Genomic DNA, 25,428 nt, shown 5'->3' with positions numbered 1-25,428 from the left:
TTGGCAGGAGACCCTGGCATGCCCATATTCACTCTCACTCTGCCCCTTTCACTCTCAGTTGGCAACTGAGAAGGAGGAAAGTTGCAGGCATAAGGATTTATCCTACTCATCCATGCCTGATAGCTGGGATTCACCTGTGGAAGTAAATTTCTGCAGCCACTGCTACCTCAGATAATGCTGAGAGGATCTCCAGTGGATCTGGCCCTCCTCTTCAGAAACAAGCAAAGGCCCATCCAAGGACATGGCAACCAGCTTCAACTTGGGAACTGTGGCTTTGGACACAACTCAGCACATGTCAGTGTGACCTGCAAGCAGAAGAGCCTCCTGCACATGGAGATATGCAAACTCACCCAAAGCAAAGCTGGGCTGGAGGAATGAATGTTCCAGGGAAAATTATCCCTCTGTTCACATTCACACCCTCGCTATCTGTAGACAAGAGGCAAAGTGAGACTTGGCTGACCTAGGTAATAGCCCTTTGGCTTAGGTCAGTAGCAGCAGTGATGACCTCATCTTGGATACTGAGAGTGGTATTAAAGGATCCAAACACATGCAGACACAGGACGAAGGTGACAAGAGCGCAGAGGTGGTGAATATCAGAAATTCAAAAGGCTCTGTTGAGAGGAATGCGCACAGAAGACTCTAGCTCCAGGGTAGGCTCTCGGAGATCAGCTGCAGTCCTCTGTGAAGAGCTTTAAATGGGATAAGGTTGGTCTTTTGCTCCTTGGAGACAGAAGGGAGATAAAAGCATAGAAAAACGTTTTCACCCTCTCAGCCACAAGATCTGGGGCATGAACTGTATGGTCCAGATAAAAGCCTTGCATGAAGAAGAGAATGACTCAGGGAACAAGTGGGAACCTTGTAGATAGCAGTGGAGCACAGTGTCCCGGGTCAGCTGGTCAGCAGGGGAACATCAAGGGGGAAGTGGAAGGCAGGGTCACAGTGCAGACAGCGCAAGCCATTGTAACAGGGAGGGAAGTTTATTGTCATACTCCATGGAAACTTCACAGGGCAAACAGCATCTTTGACGACAGCATATGTGTCTAAGAAGCCTACATGCAAGTTTCATAGCCTAAAACAAGTCATATCGCATACTACAATAGATGTAAAGAAACTTTTTTTTTTCCAATTTGCAAATGAATCATTTCTCTGATTTAGTAGTTCTGGGCAGGGAGGAATAGCCTATAACAAGGTAACAATGAGCCTCTGCATTCAGAGCTGCAGGTAACTTGAGGACTCAGTTTCAGAGGAACAGTTGGGGATCATGAAAATTCCAAGTATGCAAAGCACAATTTTGTAGCCAAGCCATCATAGTCATCATAGGTAAACTGGGCATCTCATCTCCTCTTTCTTTAAGTTGGACCTTAAGGACTTTGAGTCTCTGCAGAACTGAAGTGTACTTCCAAACATCTCCTTCTTATAAATCATGTCAAATATCTCATTTTGAGCCACTGTGAAGTAATTCTTCCAGTCTCCAGTAGTTCCTAAAATTAACAAGGACATGTTAAAAAACACATGGATTATTTTTTAAGGTTATATTTCATTTTTAAATTCCTAAAATTAACAAGGACATATTAAAAAAACACATGGGTTATTTTTTTAAGTTACATTTCTTTTTTAAATTTTTATTTATTTGAGAAAGAAAGAGAGAGAGAGAAATAATGGGCATGCCAGGGCCTTCAGCACTGCAAACTTACTCCAGATGCATGTACCATCTTGTATATATGGCTTATGTGAGTCCTGGGGAATCGAATCTGGGTCCTTTGGCTTTGCAGGCAAGTACTGTAACTGCTAAGCCATCTCTCTAGCCCATGAATTGTTTTTAAAAAGCCAAAATACACCAGAGGTAAGGTTAGAAAACTTAAGCAAAGACTTTGCTTCTATATGGAGATTTTCAGGACATTATTTTAAAGAAAAGCTCAGCACTTCTTATTGGTAAAGTTGCTTTGCCAAGCACTGTGGCTCTGTTTAAAGAAGCATTCTGAGAAGCACTAATTTTCTTATCTAAATTCTTAGGGAGTACATGTTTCTTAAAACATTCTTTTTATGTTTCCTAATTGTCCTGGGTCACAGAGTTATCACTGAACACTCTGAACATTTTATTTCCTTGGTGAGTTGTGGATACTATGCAAGAAATATCAGCAGCCAAATTAAAAAAAAAAAAAACTTATCAAGTGGAAAGCTGATAGTGTAATTTCCTAGAATTTACAAGTCAGGTTGTTTCCATGGTTATTAAACTTTGTTCTACATTTGCCAGATGGCAATAGCTTTCAGAATGTACATGAAGTTCAACACAAATAGATCTGGGGTGGTGCATTTATAAGGAAGCCATTACGAAAAAAAGGGAGGCAGTAAAGAGTTATAGTTGAAGAATTCCACCCATCAATGGCTGAATGGGCAGTGAAAATGTGGTACATATATGCTATGCAATTTTATTTAGTTATAGAAAAGGTGAAATTATTAAATTAGCAGGAGGCTGGGTGGAACTGGAGAACATTATTTTAAGAGAGGTAACCCAGGTTCAGAAAGGTGAATGTGAGTATCTTCCTCATGTGTGGACCTTATGTCTAACTGTGAAACAATATGTATCCAGGTGAGAGCAAACGGGGGTAGGTAGAGGCCAAAACACAAGAAGGGGCTCCACGTGACGGGAATAAAAGGAGGGCTCAGGGAGGAAGCAGGGAAGGCAGGAGGACAAAGTAGAAGGGAGGGGTGCTAGCGTCAGGAGGACGTAGAAAGAAGAGTCTGACACATGACCGGGTGAGTGCACCAAAGTCACACATGGATGAAAACCCAGTATGGAAGCCAGTTGCCTTTTTAACCTGATTTAAAAATAACTTTGTAATCTATTGATCATCTTTCTATCTATCATCCATATATCCATATATCATTTATCTATTATTTATCTAACCTAATAGATCTATTTAAAGAATTCCAAGGGCTGGGGGGATGGCTCAGTGGATAAAGAAGTCTGCATGCATGGGGACTGGGGCTTAGGTCCCTAGTACCCACATAAAAGCTGGGTGGGTGATACAGCTGCCTGTAACCCCAGCATTAGGCAGGAGGAGACGGGGGTCCCTGAGGCAAGCTGGCCACCCAGGCTAGAAAAATCATCAAGCTTGGGTTCAAGTGAGAGTCCTTGCCTCAGTATAGAGTGAATGGCAATTGAGAAATATTTCCCACATAATTTCTGGCCTCGGCGCATATGTACACACAACGCACAGATCTCACATACACAAATAAACATACATGGAAAAGTACACCAAACATACATCCATCTGCCAATAAACAGAAAGAACAAGCCAAAACCAATTCCAAATATCTTCCCATTGGTGCATAAATCGGACAATAGATATAAACACAGATTTCCGGTAAAGCAATTTCTGTCACAGTCCATATTTTTCTATTTTGTCACAGAATACCATCTAGCCCATCCTAAACAGTACACCAGACACACTATCATGATTTAAAAGGGCTTGCAGTTCAATAGCATAAGCTTAATTCTTTTTAAATACTAACAGGAATTTTCCCTCAGAGATCACTGGCAGGACAGCAGGCATCCCTGGGGCCTGAGAGGAGCGCACCAGCATCACATGGACTGCTTCGGTTCTCATTTATGCACGTGCTTCGCTGTCCGCTTCCCAAGTTTCCTGGGACAAGTGTGTGTCTTGTCTGAGTGTTCTAAATAACGTGGACTGGGGCTGGAGAGATGGCTTAGCGGTTAAGCGCTTGCCTGTGAAGCCTAAGGACCCCGGTTTGAGGCTCGATTCCCCAGGACCCACATTAGCCAGATGCACAAGGGGGCGCAGACATCTGGAGTTCATTTCCAGTGGCTGGGAGCCCTGGTGCGCCCTCTCTCTCTCTCTCTCTCTCTCTCTCTCTCTCCCTCTTTCTCTCTCTGTCACTTTCAAATAAATAAATAAAAATGAACAATTTTTTTTTTAAAAAGTGTGAACTATCATGCACAATTAAAAAGAAATAAAAGAATGTGGATTGCATATGGCTGTGAGGGTTTGGTTAAGGTGTCCCCCATCAACTTAGGTGCTCTGAATGCTAGGTTCCCAGATGATAGAGATTCGGGAATTTATGCCTCCCGGAAGCAGTGAATTGTTGGGGGTAGGCTTATGACTATTATAGCCAGTGTCCCCTTGCCAGTGTTTGGTGTACTCTGCTCCTACTGTCATCCACCTTATGTTGGTGAGGAACTGATGTCCACCCTCTGCTCATGCCATCGTTTCCCCCTGCCATCTTGGAGCTTTCCCACGAGTCTGTAAACCAAATAAGCCATTTTCCCCACAAAGTTTCTCTTGGTTGGGTGATTTCGGCGAGCAACGGCAACCTGACTGCAACAGTGCAGTTGGTCGGAGGAGTGAGATTGCTGCTACACACCTTACTGTGTGGCTTTGGCCTTTTGAAGCTGATTTTCAAAAGGATTGTGGAAGGATTTTTAAACCTTGGCCTAAGAGATGCCTTGCAGTGCTGTAAGTACAGCTTAATGGACTATTCTGGTCAGAGTTGAAAGGCTTGAATTCAGTAAGAACTATGAACTCTGAGGTTTGACTTGGGAGGACAGGAAACAGCTTTGCCTGGACTGGGCTAGAAGCAGTTTGTGTGAGAGGCTTGCTGTTATGCCTGTGTCCTAAGAACTTGTTCGGGGTTGCAATACATAGAAATAGATTGGTGTGAACAGAGGGATATGGCGCAGAAAGAAATCTTTGGGCTAAAACTGCTGCCCGTTCAGTTGCAATTATATGAGAGATTACAGCCATTGAGACTGGGCCAGCTGACCTTCATTGGGGCAACAGGAAGAATGTAGACTCTTTTGAAGGGTACTGAGTGTTCAAGGAGCGTTCTGTTCTTCAAATTTTGCTTTATTTTCCCCTGGATTAACAAATTGGCACCCTACCTGGTATTGTGGAGTATAAGAAATGCAGGAAAGAGGGTCATTGAGTTTGCAGCATCTTGTGTTTTGGAAATGCCCATGGGCAGTGTGAAGCAGGTTTGCTGGATGCCTCCATGGAGACCTGATGGAGCCATGAGGATTGACCATAGGTTTCAGTGGAGACCAGTGGAGACGCTGGGACCATGAGGTGGCTGCTAAGGAAAGTTGCCAACTGGATGAAGTTTTTCAGGACTGTGAGTAGCCTAGTTGGAGGGGCAGAATTGGAACTCCATAGAATTGAGGTTAATTAGAATTATTGTACTTGGAGACATCTTACTGACTAGAATTGTTGGACTTGGAGCTACAGAGTTTGATGTTTTCCCTGTTTAAATCTTGTATTGGCTTAATATTTCTTTGCTATGACCAATACTATCTTTTGCAATGTGAATGTGTATTCTTTGCCATTTTGGGCTTTGGAGGGGTGATTTTTATTTATTTGTTTGTTTTTGGTGTTATAGTTCAGTTAAAAGACCTTGGACTTTGGGGATGTTTGAACATCATTAGGATGGATAAAACATATGGGGACTTTTAAAGTTGGACTGACTGCATTGGATTTTACATCATGGATTATTATCAGTTTATGGAGGCCAGGGGCAGAATGTGTTGGTTTGATTCAGGTGTCCCCCATAAACTTAGGTGTTCTGAATGCTGAGTCCCCAACTGATGGAGATTTGGGAATTAATGCTTCCTGGAGGCAGTGAACTGTTGGAGGCAGGCTTATGAGTGTTATAGCCAGTTTCTCCTTTGCCGGTGTTTGGCACACTCTCCCGTTGCTATTGTCCACCTTATGGTGGCCAGGGTGTGATGTCCACCTTCTGCTCATGCCATTGTTCTCCCCTGCCATCATGGAGCTTCCCCTTGAGCCCATAGGCCAAAATAAACCTTTTCCCCCAAAAGCTGCTCTTGGTCAGGTGATTTCTGCCAGCCATGTGAACCTGACTGCAACAAACGGTTTTCAAGAAAATCTTTTGCAATGTTTGTATTATTAAAAATGTGAGTTTTCTTCAAATGTTTATTGAATACATGAATGAGTGAATAAACAGATGACTAGACAATTGAGGCCAATAATATTTGTTACTTCTCTGGGCTTAAAATTTTTTTATTAATTATGGACATTCTAAGTATGGATGCTTCATGTGTTGGTACCATCCTTTTCCGCATCCCTGCCCCCATTCTGCTGGGGCCTCTCCTAAGTGGGGTTGAATGCTTTCTCCTTGGGGGTTTGGGTTATGCATTGTGGGAACAGCAGTCAGTTATTGGGGGAAGGCAATGGCTCTAAGCATGATGTCCCGACTATGGCTTTAACACTCTTTGCTCCTCTTCTACAAAATTCTCTGAGCCTTGTTGGGTGTGTTTTAAGTCTACTTCAGTGATGGGATTTTGGGATCCTCTGGATCTCTGCCTTGGTAAATGTGTGATTATCCTCAGTATCTGTCTCCTTCACCTTGGTGCTGATGTTCGATGGCCAGAAAATATTCTAAATGCTTATATATAATTTTCTATAATCTCCCTCACCCCTGCAGACTGGTACCTTGGTGGTACCTTTTGGTACTATGAATATATGGCACCCAATATATTTAGTGTTTAATTATAGCTTGTAATTTAGATCTGCAGCCACCTGAGTGGAGGTGTCAGTGGGCAGAGTTTAGGGTGCAGCCCGAAGGTATGTTTTAAATTCCAATCTAAGACATACAAAGTGTTACTCTCTGCCTGAAATTTTGAAGTGTGCTTGTGTGTAGTGTGGTTTTGGGGTTTATTATTTTGGGGTGCTTTTGGCTTCTCTCTCTCTCTGCTTGGTCCTTCAAGAGGGGGCCAACTTCTTCTGCCATTATAGAACTTCTCCTGGATCTGTAAGCTTCAATAAATCCCTTTTTCCATAACTGTGCCTGCTCTGGAAGTTCATCTCAGTGACCTAAAGCTGCCTACTACAATATTGTATCCATTTTGTCAGTGACACAAGCAGAACTTTGACAAGTTAATTAACATACTTGCTGTCATTGATTTGGGTACAGGCAGAGCTTGGGATGAATATATATCAATGTTACTCAAAGGTATGTTCTTTAACACCCCATGGGAAGGGAAAGACTGCCTCATTATTAGATCAGCATGCATTTGCTACTGTGAAAGTTGTAAAAGCCAGAGAATCTGGATGCCAGGCTTACCCCTTTTACCCACACACACCACGGTATTTCTTGAGATGGCTTCATTTTCCATATGTTTAGAGGCAGCAATATACTGGAAATTATAAGTGACTTAATGGAAAGTTGAAAATGGAATTTGCCTTGTTTAGTAAAAGAGATGTGAAAATGATTCTATTGGAACAAAATATGCATATGTACATAAATGTATATATATATATTTCCTTTGTTCCAATTTAAAATATAACAACTACTATGAAAAATTTGTCATGCTCTCTTATATTAGGGATTATTTGTGAAAAGCCATGTGCAATGGGTTTCAAAAAAGGTGTAACACTAGAATTATTTGCTGTGTTAATAAGTTTATTAAACTTTTGTTAAAATTCTTTTTTAAAGTTGACTATTTTGACAATAAGCTCATGGGTACAATACTTTCCTGGAATCACACTTATGTCCCAGCATAAGTAAGTGAAATTCCAGTCCTTTCTCTAATTCCGTGGCATTATTAGGTGGGTAATTTGTGTGTGTGTGTGTGTGTGTGTGTGTGTGTGTGTGTGTGTGCGCGCGCGCGCGCACGCGTGTGTTTTCCGAGGTAGGGTCTCACTGTAGCTCAGTCTGACCTGGAATTCATTATGTAGTCTCAGGGTGGCCTCGAACTCATGGCAATCCTCCTGCCTCTGCCTAAAGGTGTGTTCCACTATGCCCGGTTAGGTGGGTAACTTTTTAAATTGATTTGCTAATAATTTCTTACACATGTTATACCATGTTTAAGAAGCCCTATTACACAGAATTGGCACTGATTTGCATTTTGACCCTGAATATCATATTGTTCTATGTAAAATTTGGGTTGTTTCTTGTAATTCAGGAATATCTGAGGGGAGAAAAACCTGCTCATAAAGCAAGAAGGATTTTTTTTTTGATGTATCATTTTAATAAAATGACAATTATTTTCTAAAAGACATGCTTGTATTACACTGAGTAAAATGTGCCTGAGGAGTAGAGGAACTATAACAATTTAGATAAAAGAGTAAAAATGAGAAACCAGATATTAACCGCCATTGTCAGAGCCACTTGTACTTTGGTGAATGCTAATTAGGAGGAGTGTATTCAGCAAATATTTAAAGCATTTTAATAATGAACTTATATGCATTGGCTCCCTTAATAAAAGTGACTAAGCTATTTGTGTTTACAGGTATTTTTAGTGTCCATTGATACAAAGAACAGCTGAGGTCAGGATAGGTTAAACAAAGCAATAACTATCACAAAGCTGATCCTTCCTAATAAATAAAGGAGATTAAACTGAGCCAAGTAATTACCTTTAGGCATAAAAGGTGATTTGCTGTGGTCCATCATGTGCTGGGCACATGTGTGTAATTCACCTGAGAGTTGTCCTTCATCACTTCAAAGGAGGTATGATAGACAATCCTTTCCAGGATCTCATCACTCAAGGTCTTTTCTAGAAATTTGGTAATCTTCATGATTTCCTCCCTCAGGTTGTACCAGCGGGTTAAACAAAACAGTCATGAGCACGGAAATCACTTACCTAATGTGAATTATTTCACAACATGTACTGTTTGTTGTCTGATGAAATGACTCCAACTTTATGAAGAAACTCCAGGTGTATTCTCCATAACCAAAGTTTTAAAAACCAACAAGCACTGTTTAGCATCAATCAAGTAGAACTATGTTTATTCTAGTGCTTACATTTTTAGAAGACATTCAGAATACAATAAGAAAAGAATCTGGCATAGATGCTAACAAAGTTTCCAGAAGGAGAATCATCTGTGTTATTAATGGCACACATAATCCCAGCACTCAGGAAACTGAGAAAGAAGGACAGAAGTTCAAGGTTAGTCATGTTACCCAGAAAGATCCTATCTCAAAACAAGCACAACAAAACTAAATAAAGCTTTAGATTAAAAATGAACAAAATTGGATCTTTTTCTCTTAGTCTCTAATCACATAAACCTCATCATTATAACTTTTGAGGAATGATCCAGATCTTCATGGATAAATAAAAGATTTTGAAAAATGATGTCTAAATTGCAATGAAGAGAGACAATTTAGAAATTAATGAGAGGTACTGTTACTGAGATGTTAGTTAATTTATGGTAGACAAAATAGAATTCCATAGTGTTCTCAAGGAAAAATGAGACAAATATGGTTATAGTGGAGAAAACTCCAACATAAAATGTTAGCAGTGATACTTGGGGAACACAGATGGAGAAGCAGGAGCAGGTTCTGTGAGGAGCAGACAGGACAAAAAGGCTAACCTGGCTCTGCTGGGTCATAAATGATGTCTTAATGTACACACCAGCGTGCTTGTCAAATTTTCCTCTCCTGAATTTCTCTTTTCCTCATATACTTGGAATTTATACAAAAACTCATAAACGTATAAATTAGACTCTGAATTTCTGGATTTCACTCTTGATGTATGTAGCAGACAGCTTCAGGTTCTCTGAGATGAACTTCCAGACCGGGCACAGTTCTGGACGAAGGGATACTTATTGAAGCTTACAGATCCAGGGTAAGTTCCATAATGGCAGAAGAAGCTGTCCTGCCTTCACAGGCACAAGTCTAAAGCCCAAAGCCACACAGCCCAGCACACTTCAGGAACTCCAGCTAGGCACACTTTGCATATCTTCAGATTGAAATTTGAAACCCACCACCACATACCTTAAGATCTGCCCAGTGACACTGCCTCCAGCCAGGTAGCTACAGATGCAAACTACAAACAGATAAAAAAAAAAAAAACTGATTATATTGGGGGCCATCTATTCAAACTATCACAATGTGTATTCCATTCTCGTTACACTCAAGCTGCTTATAAAGCCTTGTCTAAAAATGACTACATGTCAGGAGAGATAACACGGCTGACTGAGTATGAATGTGTGGCAGGCTTGACGGGATCCAAAACTGTCCCATAGTCCTAACATGCTGACCTGGACCATGGGTCAATATGAACACACTGATTAAAAAATTCATGTTAGATGAATAACGAGAATTTCTTTTCAAGAATTATATATCTACGGGGTGGGGACAGCATGATGTCTGACTTGGAATTTGGATGGCAATCTATTATAGCAGAATTTTTTGTTTATTTTTATTTATTTATTTGAGAGTGACAGAGAGGAGGAGGAGAGAGAGAGAGAGAGAGAGAGAATGGGCACACCAGGGCCTCCAGCCACTGCAAACGAACTCCAGATGCATGCGCCCCCTTGTGCATCTAGCTAACGTGGGTCCTGGGGAATCGAGCCTTGAACCGGGGTCCTTAGGCTTCACAGACAAGGGCTTAACCACTAAGCCATCTCTCCAGCCCTATAGCAGAATTTTTGAGTCTTGCAGAGTTAAAGAATTCAAATCATATGTTTGTTCTTTTCACAAATCTAAACTGCTATTATAGAGTCCAGGAAGTAGAGATTCTTGATCGAGAAGATGCACAATTTTCTCTCCAAAGAAGAATTTGCAGCTTAACTCTGGCTAACCAATGACTCAGGGGACATTGTGGTTTTGTTAAAGTGTTTTCATGAGTCCATGTTAGGTTTTCCCACTATGTGTTGTATGAAATGTGACATTAATGACCTTAAGCTCTGGATAAAGAGCCAGGTGATGTTAAGATTATCTTTTAAACTGCAAATGCAATCTGGGCAGCATGAAAGCTCTCAGAGTGTTCTTTATGGGAATATATAGGAAATGCCTTCAGAGTTTTTGAGAAAGACAAAAACAGTGAGCATTTCACATGGGGCATAATTTCTATTTCATGAGAAATAGAATTAACATCACTAATATTTGGCATATTTCTATTCAAGTAACAAATGATTCACTCAATAAGTGACTACTGAGCCCCTATGGAGATAGCATTGTATTAGGAGTTAGATGCATAGTTACAAAGTTGAAAATTGTATACTTTTCATCATGGCCCTGAACTGAAAGGTATTTTAATCTGTATATCTAGAATCTCACAACAAAAGGAATTGATTTCTACATAAGGTATGCTCTGTGTGCCCAATGTAAGTGGAATAAGCCAAGAATCGTGCCACAGAGCTCTGCAATAGTACTGAGCTAGTGCTACTTCAGAGAGAAGACTGGGTGGGTTATGAGTCAGTAAACGAACAGATAATGAGACAGTAAAAGAAGGTCTATGTTAGAAAGATAAATTGATACAATGAGACACCCGGATGTCCTGGACACAACAAAGACAGAAACCCTGTGCTAGTTCTAAGCCTGTACTATTGACCTGTAGAATGCTAATACAGACAAGCTAAGTTTCAGCTTTGCAAACTGAAAGGAAATATAAATTCATTACTCAAAGAAGAAAATGAAAGATGGAAAGTTGCTAGGGAGATGGCTCAATGATCAAAGACATTTGCTTGCAAATCCTGGCCCAGGTAGACAAAGTGCCACATACGTATGGAATTCTTTTGCAATGGCAAGAGGCCCTGGAGCATCTCTCCTTCCCTGCTTCCTCCTACCCCTTCTCTCTCTCTCTCTCTCTCAAATAAATCCATAAAAATATTAAAAACTAAAAAGATGTAAAGGATGACATGATGGAAAAAGGAACAAATAGTGTTCTTTGCAAGTTAAATTGAGAACCAAAGTGAGTTTGCCATTCAATGTAGAAGTCAAAGTGAATGTGGATTTATGGGTTAATAGCATATAAATATTTATAGAAATATGGACAAGAAAGTGACAGACCAAATACAGTGAGCAGCTAAACAGACCAAGTGAGTGCACGGAGAACCAGAGGAGAATCGTGCATGGGAAAAGCAGATGGGCGAAGGTCACATCATGGAGTTGCTAAGACATGAGAGGAACAGATAAAGTCAATAAGTGTATCATTAGACAGTTCCTGTTGATCTGACAAACATGTTGGTAACAAGTTATGGAAGGTAGGAAAGGGAATATTTCACTTTGCACTGAGTAGACTAAGTTGAAAAATAATTATTTTCTACCATGATACAGTGGAGTATTTTTGAAAATAACCATCCAATATTTTTTGTTATTGCTTTGGTTTTTCAAGATATGGTCTCATTCTAGCCCAGGATGATCTGGAACTTACTTTATCATTCTAGGCTGGCCTTGAGCTCGCAGTGAACCTCTGATCTTTGCCTCTGGAGAGCTGGGATTCAAGGCATGTGCCACCACACCCAGCAAAATCTAGTATTTTACCTTCGTAATATCTTCATAGAATAAGAAAAGTATTGGATGCTCTTCCTTTTTATTCCACCAGGTCTTTACTGATTAAACCATAATCCATAGGCAACTAAAATTAGAAAAAATGGAAAAATGCATTTCTGTAAGTATTAATCAAAATTAATTTTAGGAGTAACAAGCCAATTGTAAAGATGTTTAGTCTAACTTATTAATCAAGAATCTAGAGATGGAGACAGGAAGCTCACTGGGGCTCTCTGGCTAACCAGCCTGCTGAATTGGTGGGCACTAGGTTCAGCAGGAGACCATGTCTCAAAAAATAAATGGAGAGTGATTGAGGAAGATACCTAATGTCAAACTCTGGCTTCCAAACACATGGGCACATACGTGTATGTGTGCTTGTTTTGTACACATGTTCCCCCACACATACAGACATACAACCATGCATACAGATACATACATACACACCACATCACATACAAAAAAAAAAAAAATGATCAACAGTAAGTTCTACTCAGCCAATCTTGAAGGAAATGATTCTCTCACAAAGCACCATATCAAGTATGAATTTCAGTATTGCAAACAAACAAACAAAACAATGCATAATAGAGCTCATGAATAATTTGGCTCGTTAAATAAGCCTATTGTGAGGAAACCTGAGAATGGGCTTCAAGCAACTAGGAAGAGATATGAGAATTTTTGTTTGTTTGTTTGTTATGCCAACTGACTGAGATCAGCTTTATAAATTTAATGTTATTGCAAAAGAAAGTAGCTAACTTAATGTCCTTAAATGAATTTAACATATTTGTAATAAACATGCATTACTGAATAATAAGTTTTTAAAAGTCATAGTACTAGTAGTTAATAGTATTCAAAATATAAACTGTCATCTTTAAGCTAAGGCATGCCCTTTCTAGTCATGAATTTCTCCAAATAGCCTTCCCAGTTTCCAGGATGAGGTTGTAAATTATTCATTTAGTCAAAATGGTAAAATGAGACATCCTTGGCATTTCGAGCTAGATAAATCATCTGTGGAGGCAAGAGTGAAGGAAGTCACATGGATGGTATAAAAACAATCACATTAAAATCAGAGTAGTACAGGACTTTTTCTCCTAGAAGTTGTGGATCCTAAAGCCATTGGCATCTCAAATATAGAATGAGTTTAAGTAATTTTTAAATTAAATTTCTGGTTAGTATACAAAAGATGGTTTTATCATGAAATGTTCATGCACAAAATTCATTATAATTTGTTTTTATTTGGCATCCAAGTACACTCCTCAATCCCTCCCCATCCTTCATTTATAATGGGGCCCCTAACTCTCCCCATCCTTTTATAATGGGGCCCCTAACTCGCTCCTGCTGTCCTGACATTCTCTCCATTCCCCTCTCTCACTCCCTTTAGGTTGAGTACTTCCTGTTCATAGTCACTTTTTGCTTTTGTGCCATTCACTCATGTAAGCAGATTAGATAGAGAGATACAGAGATAGACACACAGAAAGATACACATACAGCTATAGCAAACTAATTTCTTGGTGAAGGGGCAAAAAATGCACATGGAAAACAGCCTCTTAAAACTAAAGGTTCTGGAAAAACAGATATTCACACATAGAACAGTGAAACTAGATCGATTTCGCTCACCTAACATAAAAATCAACTCACAATGGCTACTATTTGAAACTCTGAAAATGCTAGAGGAATACATAGGTAAAACTCTTTGAGAGATAGGTATAAGCAAAGACTTTATGAAATGGAACCCGGGAATAATCCTAAGAATTGACTGCTGAGGTTGTGTGAAAGTAGAAAGCCTGTGCATAGCAAAAGACACAATCATCAGTCAACAGCTCATAGAACGGGAGAAAAATCTTTGCTAACTATATGTTAGACTTGGGAGTAACATCTAGAATGTATAAAGAACTACAAAATAATCACTAAAATAATATTCAATCAATAAATGGTCTGATGAACTGAATGAACAGTTCTCAAAGAAAGAAATGCAGAGGCCTAATAAAAAATGCTCACTATCCTCAGCTATCAGGGAAATGCAAAGTAGAACTGTTTGGAGAATTCATGTCAGTCTCATCATAGTGGCTCTTATCAAAACAACAAACAACAGTGTTTGGGAGATTGCCCAGTGGTTACAGGTGCTTGCTAGCAAATCCTGCTGGCCTAGGTTCAATTCCCCACTACTCAAGTAAGGCCAGATTGTATAATGTGGTGCATATGCCTGGAGTTCATTTTAGTAGCAAGAGGCACTGGCATACCCATGCTAATACCCCCCTCATCTCTTAAATAAATATATATTTTTTTCAAAAGAAAAGCAACACATTTTGAGGAGAATGTGAGGAAGGAGAAATGCTTACATACTACTGGTAGGAATGTAAACTGATGAAGCCAGTTAGTGAGGGGTCCTCAAAAACCAAGTAAGGCAAATGGACTTAGGATACATGAAATCAGAAAGGAGGACTGTTTAAAGTGAGGGGGCCACGAGAGGGGGCAGGCCAAAGGAGGTGAATAAACATACAAGTTTAATGACATATAATAACTATGGAACAAATCTCATTGCTTTATATGCTAACTTAAAATTAATAAACATTAAAGGATGCAAGTAAAAATTAAAAGAAATTCAATCTCACTTCTCTTTAATAAAAACATCTCAGCTGTTACTCACAGACCCTTGCTGCAGAGCCCCTTGCTTTTCTGAGTCCTAACTCAAAAAGCATAACTTGATATTTGAAGAAAAATGGTCGAACTTGGAACAGATCATTCTCAGAGAACTCACCCAATAACAGAAAGACAATTGTCACATGGGCTCACTCATCTGTGGTTCCTAACCTGAATCTGCCTGAGATGCTAACATACCTAATAGGCATCTTGAGGACCAGACAATAGGGAGGGTGAGGAGGCTGAGGGTGGGGGACACAAAACTGGACCCAAATGGGAAAGGTACCATAAAATCCTATGTCCTGAAACACAGAATAAAAGGTTGAATCTTCATCAGGTCCTTAGAAGGAGCAAGTGATTCAAAGGGCCCTGGAGAGGGTATGATGAAGACTAACCTTAATCTTCTCCTGTTTCTCTCTCTCTCTCTCTCTCTTCTTTCTTTCTCTTTTATATTACCTATCTTTTTTCTTCCTTCTTTTCCCTTGGCACTGGCCTGTAACTCCCAATACCAGGGTGTGGTTAACATCCACAATGAGCTGTTGGCCAGAGACACGTACAAGGTTACCAAAAAAAGACAGATATCTGTCAGAGCACTTGATTATCCACCATAGGTTAAGGGTAAGACCCTACTGCTGAAGATCCATATTCTATTGTTACAGGACATGGAGTGGCCTGGCTGGAATCTGGAGGAGAGTCAGTCCCCAACAGTTGGCTTGTTGAGTGCCAGATGGTGCTACATGAGCATCTGGGGTAAAGCAACCAACATCTGTCCAAGCAACTCGTGGCCTAAGCTACTTATCAGCAAACAACCTGATATGATGTTCACCCAAGCGCAATAGTGTTACCCAGCCATGGTGGGTAACCAACTGCTCTTGAATTGGCTATGGATCTGCTCAGTGGAATGGAACCCCATAGCTGGATCTGGGAAACGAGTCAGAACCATATCCAAAAATAAAGTCTGGTCTCCAATATTAATGTCCCACCAATCATGGGCTATAAGAGGACCTACACCCATTAAATTTCCTCTAAAATAATAAAAAATAAAAACATTTATGGGGTGCTGACTTTACTCTCCGTTGGAGACTTTGCTTCTCTTCTTCAGATGGATGGAGAGCCTGAAGAGAGATTCAGCCCATCACACCTTACCAGGGCCCCAGCTGAAACCATAGAGTAATTGGGGAAGTGAGCAAAGTGCTGCTTTCTTAGTGAACCTGGTACCAGCACAAGGGTGAAGGAGATAGACACAGAGAAACTCAACTCCTACCAAACCAGATATCCAGAGACACAGAGGCTCCCAAGACCTCATAACTGAAGCAGACCTAAAACAAACCCAACATGGCTCAGGGAAATTCATGGAAATGGGGGCGGAAAGATTGTTAGGGCCACAAGTTGGGACATTGTGCACAGAGACATTGCCTCTTTCTCATCACTGGTGGCCACCCCACAATGCACGACCCACAATCCCCAATGAGGAGAGCCTCTTCTGAGTGGGGAGGGCAGGCATGAGGCTAACGATGGCACCAACCTGGCTGTTTACACTCTGAGTATGTACATAGCTAATAAAAAAGTAGGTCCATTTCCACAACAATTTAAATAGGGCTTAGAAAAGAAAGTAAAAACTGCAATGATGTCCAGTAAATTTGAATTTTTGATGAATAACAAACCTTTTTTTCTGATAAATAACTCTCATCCAATATTTGGGATAAATTTATACCATAAGAAATATTTTATAATCTAAATTTTATTTTATTGCATAGGTATTTATGTATATAGGTGCTTATGTTTGTATGTGAATACATGTAAGGGTGAATGCATATGCAGATGCATACATATGATTATGGAGTCCATGAAAACAACCTGAGGTGTTGAGCACTATCTACCATTTATTAAAATTTAGATTTTTAAAGGTTATATTCTTATATCTCCTTCCCCCCACCCCCATTTCATTGAGGTCCCTCCTCACTGGGGTCATTGGTATTCACTGTGGAGTCCTGAAGGCCTCAGTCAGTCTCTTTTGAGGACGGAGGGCTGTGCTGTGGGATATTCCTACACACTTTGTGGCTCTTACAATCTTTATGCACCTTCTTCCACAATGTTCCTTGAGCCTTGGTAGGCAGGTGGAATTTATTTTAATGTTGAGTTCTCTTTGTAGCCTCTGTATTTATGGTTTTTTTTTTTTAATGAGTTTTGAATGACAACAGTGTTGGTCGACATCTCCCTGCAGCTGGTTGTCAGGCTAGCAAGTGAGAGCAGTACTTGAGTCACTGCATCCTCTGTAATAACTCCTTGGCCCCAGCACCATCAACCATTTTTGAGACTGAGATTCCCATTAGCCTAGAAAGCATCAAGTAAGCTAAATTGGCTCCCACTGGACCCCAGTGATCCATCTGTCTTCCTCACCAGCATTGGCATTGCACTAAAGACCAATATTCATATCCTGTGAGTTGATTTACTCTCTAATGTCCCAGTAGTGCTATAAATTCCTAGAGGATAGGATTTATAATCAACTAATAAATATATATATAACCCATAACACAGTGAATTATCCCTTAAAATTACTCAAAAAATCTATGGTCTAACATGTTTGAATGAAAGTCACACATGATAGGTTGGCTCTGTGAATCACACCACAATATTATTACTACTTTATGGTTTAAACTTACCTGACAGTCTTAGTCCAGGAACACTCAGTTCCAACATTGGAGCTTTAGTTGTAATAACAACGTTTCCATCATATAGAACCATGTCCACGATTTCACTAATCCAACTGGTACCTGTAGCAAAAGCCAATGTTTTTGTAAGTATTCTTTTTACATAAAAATGAAAGTGAGGCTCTGGAGGGAAGGCAAAGATGAAGTGGGATGAGAGAAAAGAGAGCAAGGGGAAATAAAATAATTGGTTTAAGTGTCTATGTTTATCCCCTTTTATCCATGCTACTCTTATTCTTTGTTAGAGATTTGCTTTTACAGATGGTGTAAATACCAGAGAGACCCAGAACCCATTAGCACAGGAAAATAAAACGTTCTGTCTAGTGTGAGACATAACTTGTCTCACACATGCCAGGCCCCAGGAATATTACAGAGAAAGTGATGGGTTAAATATGAGACTGTTCTCATGCTAGATGGTGGTAGACACCAAGGAGACTCAATGCTCATCAAAGCAGAACATTAGAAGTGCGCAGAGCTCAGCGCTGATAACACATCCTCCAAGGCTCAGGGAAAATTGAGGAAGAAGAGGAACAGAAGGAATGTAAGAGCTACACGATGGGAAGGTGAACTCTTAGGTCCTGCCACCCTTCACCCCCACAGGAACTTACTGGTGCATTTATAACCCCACAGTGAATATTTATAACCCCTGTGGAATTCCCTCAGTGGGATGGGGCAGAAGAGGGAACCTAAAAGTATACCCAATAGAAATATGATCAATTTGTAATAACTTCATATGTTAAAGTTCTCAATAAGAATTTTAACAACTGTGCCATAAAGAAGTGTACTTCTGGATGCTAATCCAATTTTAAATGAAAAAAAAAATAAACAGTTTTTAATTCTGACAGAGAAGGAACCTATTAGAACTCTGCCATTCAGGCTGGAAAGGTGGCTTAGTAGTTAAGTACTTGCTTGTGAAGCTTAAGAACCCTGGTTCGAGGCTCGATTCCCCAGGACCCATGGAAGCCAGATGCACAAGGTGGAGCATGTATCTGGAGTTCGTTTACAGTGGCTGGATGCTGTGGTGTGTCCATTCTCTCTCTCTCTCTCTCTCTCTCTATCTGCCTCTTTCTGTCTCTGTTGCTCTCAAATAAATAAAAATAAACAAACAAAAGAAATGTGCCATTCTTAAATTAGGATTTTTCATTTGTTTGTTTGTTTTTATTTTTTATTTGAGAGTGACAGACAGAGACAAGGGGGGAGGGAGAGAGAGAAAGAGGGAGGGAGAGGGAGAGAATGGGTGCGTCAGGGCCTCCAGCCACTGCAAACAAACTCCAGACATGTGTGCCCCCTTGTGCATCTGGCTAACATGGGTCCTGGGGAATTGAGCCTTGACCAGGGTCCTTAGGCTTCACAGGCAAGTGCTTAACTGCTAAGCCATCTCTCCAGACCGAAATGTGCCATTCTTGTACATTCTATTTGAAATCTGTAAGTTTTGGGAGTGGCCAAGACCATGCAAACCACTCTGAGGCGAAGATGAAAGATTTTATTCAGGAAAAGCGTGAACTGCCAGGGCTGATTCACAAGAGAAGAGCATAGCCAACCTGAGTTTTAGGTACTTGGCTTTATAGGGCTTTTTCAGTTGAAGATAGGTGAGGAAGAAAAAAAAAAAACTCGTTAGTTAAGTTGAATACAAAAGTTCTTTTAGGGGAGATCATTACATTAACCATTTAAAATAGCTAGGGCATGGCACTACATTCAAGATAAGAGGTCAGGAAGCCATGACCTGGGACATTGTTAGTCCAAGGAGAGGATAATGACCAGGTGGTCTCTTGAAGAATGTGGATATAGCCGGGTGTGATGGCGCACGCCTTTAATCCTAGCACTCAGGAAGTAGAGGTAGGAGGATTGCGGTGAGTTCAAGGCCAGCCTGAGACTACACAGTGAATTCCAGGTCAGCCTGGACTAGAATAAGACCCACCTCGAAACACACACCCCCCCAAAAAAAGTTAAGAAGAATGTGAATAATCCATTTTCCTGTGCTTCTGTCACCATTCTGCTGACCCATCCCAACCTATCAAAATCTAACAGCACTTTCCATTTCTATATGCCCCAAACACTTCCCATTTGAATATTAGAAATGGATGGCTGCCCTTACTCTTCCAGATACTTACTTTGCATAAGATAAATATGATTTCACAGAGAAGTTCCTCTCCAGAGGGTAACAGTTGAAGTCAGACCTTCATTAGTTCACTATACTCGCCTGCTTTAGGAATGGTGACAATCACAAGGTCATCTGGCATACCCTGGAACTGTTCAATTCTTTCCTAGTTGAGTGCAAAAGCATTGACTATAGGATAGCCATGGGCCATTATCAGATTTTTTTTTTGTAAAACATCATCTGGGGAATTCACTTTTGTGGCAGATTATAATGATATCTGATAGACTATCAACTGACAGTCAAAATTTAGACAAATAAAAAAGAATCAAAATCAGACTCAGTAAAAAATGTTCAGCTTAAGAAATGGCAGTGTGGGCTGGAGAGATGGCTTAGCAGTTGAGCGCTTGCCTGTGAAGCCTAAGGACCCCGGTTAGAGGCTCTACTCCCCAGGACCCACATTAGCCAGATGCACAAGGGAGTGCATGCGTCTGGAGTTCGTTTGCAGTGGCTGGAGGCCCTGGCATGCCCATTCTTTCTCCCTCTCTCTATCTGCCTCTTTCTGTCCCTCTCTGTCTCTCTCGAATAAATAAACAAAAATAATTTTAAAAATGGCAGTGTAACACTGAATACAATTGACCTTTATTACATGGGTTCACAGGGCATCTTTGTGGGCATGAAACTGCACATTGCAAGGTCAGCAACTGGCTCAGTAACAAACATAACAAAGGTCTTTTAAAAACCCAGTTTCACAGAAATAAAAATCTCCTCTTGTAATGAAGTAAGCCTCGTATTATTTGTTAATAATTAGTTTATCTTTTAAATTTTTTTGTTTATTTTTATTTACTTATTTGAAAGTGACAGACAGAGAAAGAGGCAGATAGAGAGAGAAAAAATGGGGACACAAGGGCCTCCAGCCACTGCAAACGAAATCCAGATGCGTGCGCCCCCTTGTGCATCTGGCTTAGGTGGGTCCTGGGGGATTGAGCCTTGAACCAGGGTCCTTAGGCTTCATAGGCAGGTGCTTAACTGCTAAGCCATCTCTCCAGCCCATAATTAGTTTATCTTTAGAAGTTCATTGTCAGGCTGGGGAGATGGCTTAGCAGTAAGACTTTTGCCTGTGAAGCCTAAGGACTCTGGTTCGATTCCCCAGGACCCACCTAAACCAGATGCACAAGATGTGTCCAGAGATAGTTTGCAGGGGTTGGATGCCCTGGTGTGTCCATTCATTTTTCTCTCTGTCTCTCTTTCAAATAAATGAATAAATAAATTTTTAAAAGAAGTACATTGTCATTCTGATATGTGATTTAAGATCCTTTGTCAGTGTTTTTAAGGAAACTTATATTCTTTGGTGTGGTTATTTTAGTGTGTGTCTGTGAGTGTGGGCACACACCTGTGACTATATACTTCAGCTCTGGTCAGTTCCTTGGAATTGAAGATTCATGCTTTTCATTAAATTAGAAAACTGCCTGACAGTTCTTAAAATTTGCATCTGTAATTTGTTCTATATTGAACACATTATCTTGTAAGTGATTCACATTCCAGTCCATGTGCAAACCCCATGTGCTCTTTGGGCACCTGTGAATCTTGTTAGCTATGTGGAACTTTGGGTTCCCATTTGAAGTCAGAACCTTCATTTTGTTAAGATCTTCAAGTTATCTATGTGCCTTCAAAAGTCAAGAGAGATGACTTTAAACTAATTTATGCTCTGACAAAACAGGTGGTATACAAGTGGTTTATCAAGGTGAATTCTGTGTCTTCTAGAAAAATCAATCACATCAGTACTTAACATGAATTTTCTGTATCCCTTGCCCACTCTGAGGGTGCCTTGTTTTCTGGTTTTGAAGAGATAAGGAGCGGGAGCTTGGTGTGTTTGCTCAAAGGCACCAGGCAGGGACAGTAACCGGGAGAGGACTTTAGTGCATACTTTGGCTCATACTTTGCATTTATTGTGGGCCCAACCCTACGTTTTAAAAGGCTTGCAGTTTATCTCATTCCAATAAGGATGTTCACAGATTATAAAGGGATTTTTCTTCAGTAAAGAACTTTGTGACCTCAAGCTTTTCATGTGGTAAAATGTTGTCAGAGGAGAATGGAGTAACATGGGAGCAAGGAAGGCAATTCTGGATGAAGACTAAGCACATCAGGGAAGTGGCGAGACTCATCCAGGACTCTCAGGATAAGAGGGCTGGTGAGCATTGCCCCATCTTGACCCTTGCTGATCACAAGGTCAGGATTATAGGAGGAGAGGGGAAGAGCTGCAAGACGTGAGGTACTTAATATCATTGAGCCATGTATGTGAAAACTTGAATGATATTTAATTAAAAACCTTTAATCCATACAAGAAAGTCATGGCCTTTTTGTGGTTATAAATATAAGTATGGTTTACATGACATATAAAGTCTTTCTTCAAGTTGAACCATAGGCTAAAATTGAAATTAAAAAAAAATAGCTGTAGGAAAGATTAAGGAAGAAACTATTTTTCCCCCTTAGGAGAAAGTGGCTAAGTCATCTGACATTAAAACTGAATTAGCGAGAAGGACTGTGTCTGCCACGCACAGTGGGACAGTCTGGCAATCCCCACGATTTGGAGGCTGAGGCCAGAGGCCAGCCACATGGAGGGCTAAATAATGCGTTCAAAGCAAACCTGGGCAACTTATAAGACTGCATTTCAAATAAAAGTTTTTATAAAGGGCCGTTTTATTTTTTAGTGGTGTAGAGTTTTTTTCTACTAGTATATACAAGACCTTGGGTTCAATCCTCAGTACTACAGAAAAAGAAAGAATGAAAGAAGAGAGAGAGAGGAATGAAGGAAGAAAAAACAGAAAGAAGGAAGGATGAAAGGATGGAAAGGAAGAAAGAAAGAAAATTTTATCCATATTTTCCACTGTAGTAAAGTTCAATTCTACTCTAAATTGAAAGTTGGCTATTGAATAGCTGTAGAAACTGCATATTCTGCAGTCTAAAATGAGTTTTTGTCTGTGTGCCTGTGCACGCACGTGTGCAGGAGAGGAAGGAAGGACAGGCGGAGCAATGAGGATTACAGTTTCGTGAGATGCCCCATTCCGTCAAGCTGCAAAAGCATTGCACTGGAGCTGAAGAAGGAAAAGTGAACCCTCAGAGCTTGAGAGGGTCTCCCCAGCACAGGAGTTTCCTAAGGGAGCTTTGGAATTATGCAAAAGGCATTCAGATTGAAAACCTGCTTAAGAGCTTAGGACAGAGATTCTCTAAGAGGCACAGTGCACTGTGTTTATAGGACAAATATGTCCAGAGATTAAAAATCAAATTTTATCCCTCAATGTGATCTTGTTCAGTTTGTCTTTTCAGTCTGTGCAGCTGCAACTGAGGAGAACCCAGCCCAGGCGGTGGCGTGGGAAGGGCAGGGGACCTCACTCCTGTCTCCAGAAGGGAAAAAAAAGAGTGTGTGGAAAGATCTGAACATAGTAGTCAGTGATTTTACAGGTGGTAAAGTATAACAAGTTACACACACACACACACACACACACCACAAAGGCCCTGCGATCTCAACAGCGGTCAATGTACATGTCCGAGGAGGAAACGGAGCAGGGTGGTGAGCTGAAGCCAGCACACAGGGAAGTTTTGACTGGACTTGAAGTTAGTCACAGGCTCCAAAGGGCCTGAGGGGCAAACAAAACTAAAAACAAAGACAAAACAAAACTTGATGAGTCTATTCTCATTTTAGAAAAAATGTCTTTTTAATAATTTTACTGTGGTGAAAAGTGTTGCTATTATACTTGTTTTCATCTGGAGGAAATATGGATTTCCGATGCAATGGAAATGTCAAATATTCTAACATGTAATAGAGGAAATAGCAAAATAGGAGAGAGAAATATGCACTTTTCCATAAATGCACTTGTTACCCTTTCTACTTCTCTTATAATTTCCTAGTGACTTGGTGGTGTGTGTGGAAGAGAACATTTGTTTGGCCCATGAATAATCTCCCGGCCTCCCTTCACTGTCTAATTTAAAGCACAGTGGTCTAGAAGCAGAGGTGGGCTGTTAAACCATGGCCACTCGAGTATATGAGAGTAGGAAGGGATTCTGCTGAATGACCATCACAGCTGTCTTTGTCCTTCTATAGTCCATCCATCTTTGGTTGGGCAACATCTTAAGAAAGCACATTTGAGGTTTCCACTGCATTGTCACACATAGCTCCATGAAGATGCTGCTATAGCTATTTTAACTGTATGTTCATATAGCATTTCTATGTGCATGCATTTCTCCCCTCTCTGGTTCACTTACAGTCCTGTTTTCCCATAACAGCTCCACCCACAAAGCTCACACACCATAAACAAAGGCTCCACTTTTGATCCTCCCAAATTTGGTTGTATTTTGGTGGCATCCTAGGGATGTAGTATCCTCATACATGTTCTTACTAGAGAGACAATGTATCCTCTGATGATTGGAGCTTATGATTTACAGAAAATGTCTTTGTAAAGAGAAGCGCATCTTGAGATATGGAGCTACAGCTCTGCTGGGTTAAGCTTTCTCTTTCTCCTAAGCAGTCATCAGACAGGGGACAAGCAGGCCAGTGACTTTCTGCTCCACACAAGCACATGTTACCCTGCCCTGACACTGTCCTAAACTGAGAAGTGTTTGTGGACTGAGGGAGAAACAGAACATGCACTTTCATAATCTTACAACTCCATTAATACCAAACTGCTTCTTTTCTTTTTCCATTTCTGCTCCACTTGACTGCATGTGGCGCCTGGTCTCATGGACACATTTTTGAAAGTGTCACCTGTGAGGTAATCCAGCAGATTCCATTAGTAAGTAAACTCTACAGTACCAAATGCAAGGTAGTTTCAAATCTCATCACACAATCACACGAGCTTCCTACTTTTGCATTTCTTGGTATAATATAAATCAAATTTTGTGAATATTAGTAAGTAATTTTAGTCACCAACAGTTCCTAAAAATAAGAAAGAACAGTTAAATACAAATTTAGATATTTTTGGTGCAACAAACCAAATATTCAGAGATAAAATAGAATTTGATAGAACAAACTCTTTAGATTTAATAAAACTAGGGAATGTGGCATAGTGACCAATGCCTATAATTCCAGTAGCCGAGAGGCAGAGCCAGGAGAGTCTGTGCAAGTTCCAAGTCAGCACGGTCTACATGGGAAGCTCCAGGACAGACAGAGCTACATAGCAAAACAGGAAGTATAAGAAAAATAAAGATTTTTTTTGGGGGGGGGAGAAAACTGAATAGGCAGTTCTCAGAGGAAGAAATACAAATGACTAACACACACTTAAGAAAATGTTCAACATCCCTAACCATCAGGGAAATGCCAATTAAAACAACTATGATATTCTGCTTTACTCCAGTAAGAATGGTAACATTTAAAAAATTAAATGACAACAAATGTGGAAAAATAGGAACCTTCATTCACTGTTGGTGGTATTGTAAGCCTGTACAACTACTGTGGAAGTCAATATAGAGATTCCTGAAAAGGGTGAATATAGAGCTGAATAAAGACCCAGATATCCCCTTATTAGGCATTTATACTAAATGCTCCATGCTTCATTACAGAGATATTTGCTCAACCATGTTTGTAGCTGCTCAATTCATAATAGCTAAGAACTGGAATCAATCTAGATATCCATTATTGGATGAATGGTTAACAAATTTGAGCTATAGTTACACAATGGAATTTACTCAGCAGTGAGAAAAAAAATGACACAATAAAATTTGTAGAAAAATGGACAGTCT

At 40.3% G+C, this 25,428-nt stretch overlaps 1 protein-coding gene across 1 annotated transcript; it reads right to left on the bottom strand.

The window, feature by feature from the left end:
* Window positions 1-1,314: 1,314 nt before the first annotated feature.
* Window positions 1,315-24,414, bottom strand: LOC101615282 (sulfotransferase family cytosolic 1B member 1). Its single transcript, XM_045130155.1, is given in 11 exon segments — window positions 1,315-1,481; window positions 8,394-8,432; window positions 8,435-8,565; window positions 8,893-8,900; window positions 12,247-12,317; window positions 12,320-12,340; window positions 13,137-13,257; window positions 14,901-14,932; window positions 17,553-17,663; window positions 19,798-19,947; window positions 24,369-24,414. Coding segments are annotated over 11 exon segments (897 nt in total).
* Window positions 24,415-25,428: the final 1,014 nt, after the last annotated feature.

This window comes from Jaculus jaculus, chromosome 11, assembly GCF_020740685.1.
Source record: "Jaculus jaculus isolate mJacJac1 chromosome 11, mJacJac1.mat.Y.cur, whole genome shotgun sequence".
Lineage (NCBI taxonomy): Eukaryota > Metazoa > Chordata > Mammalia > Rodentia > Dipodidae > Jaculus > Jaculus jaculus.
The sequence above is the reverse complement of the archived record's forward strand: the minus strand, read 5'-3'. Positions and strand labels throughout refer to the sequence as shown.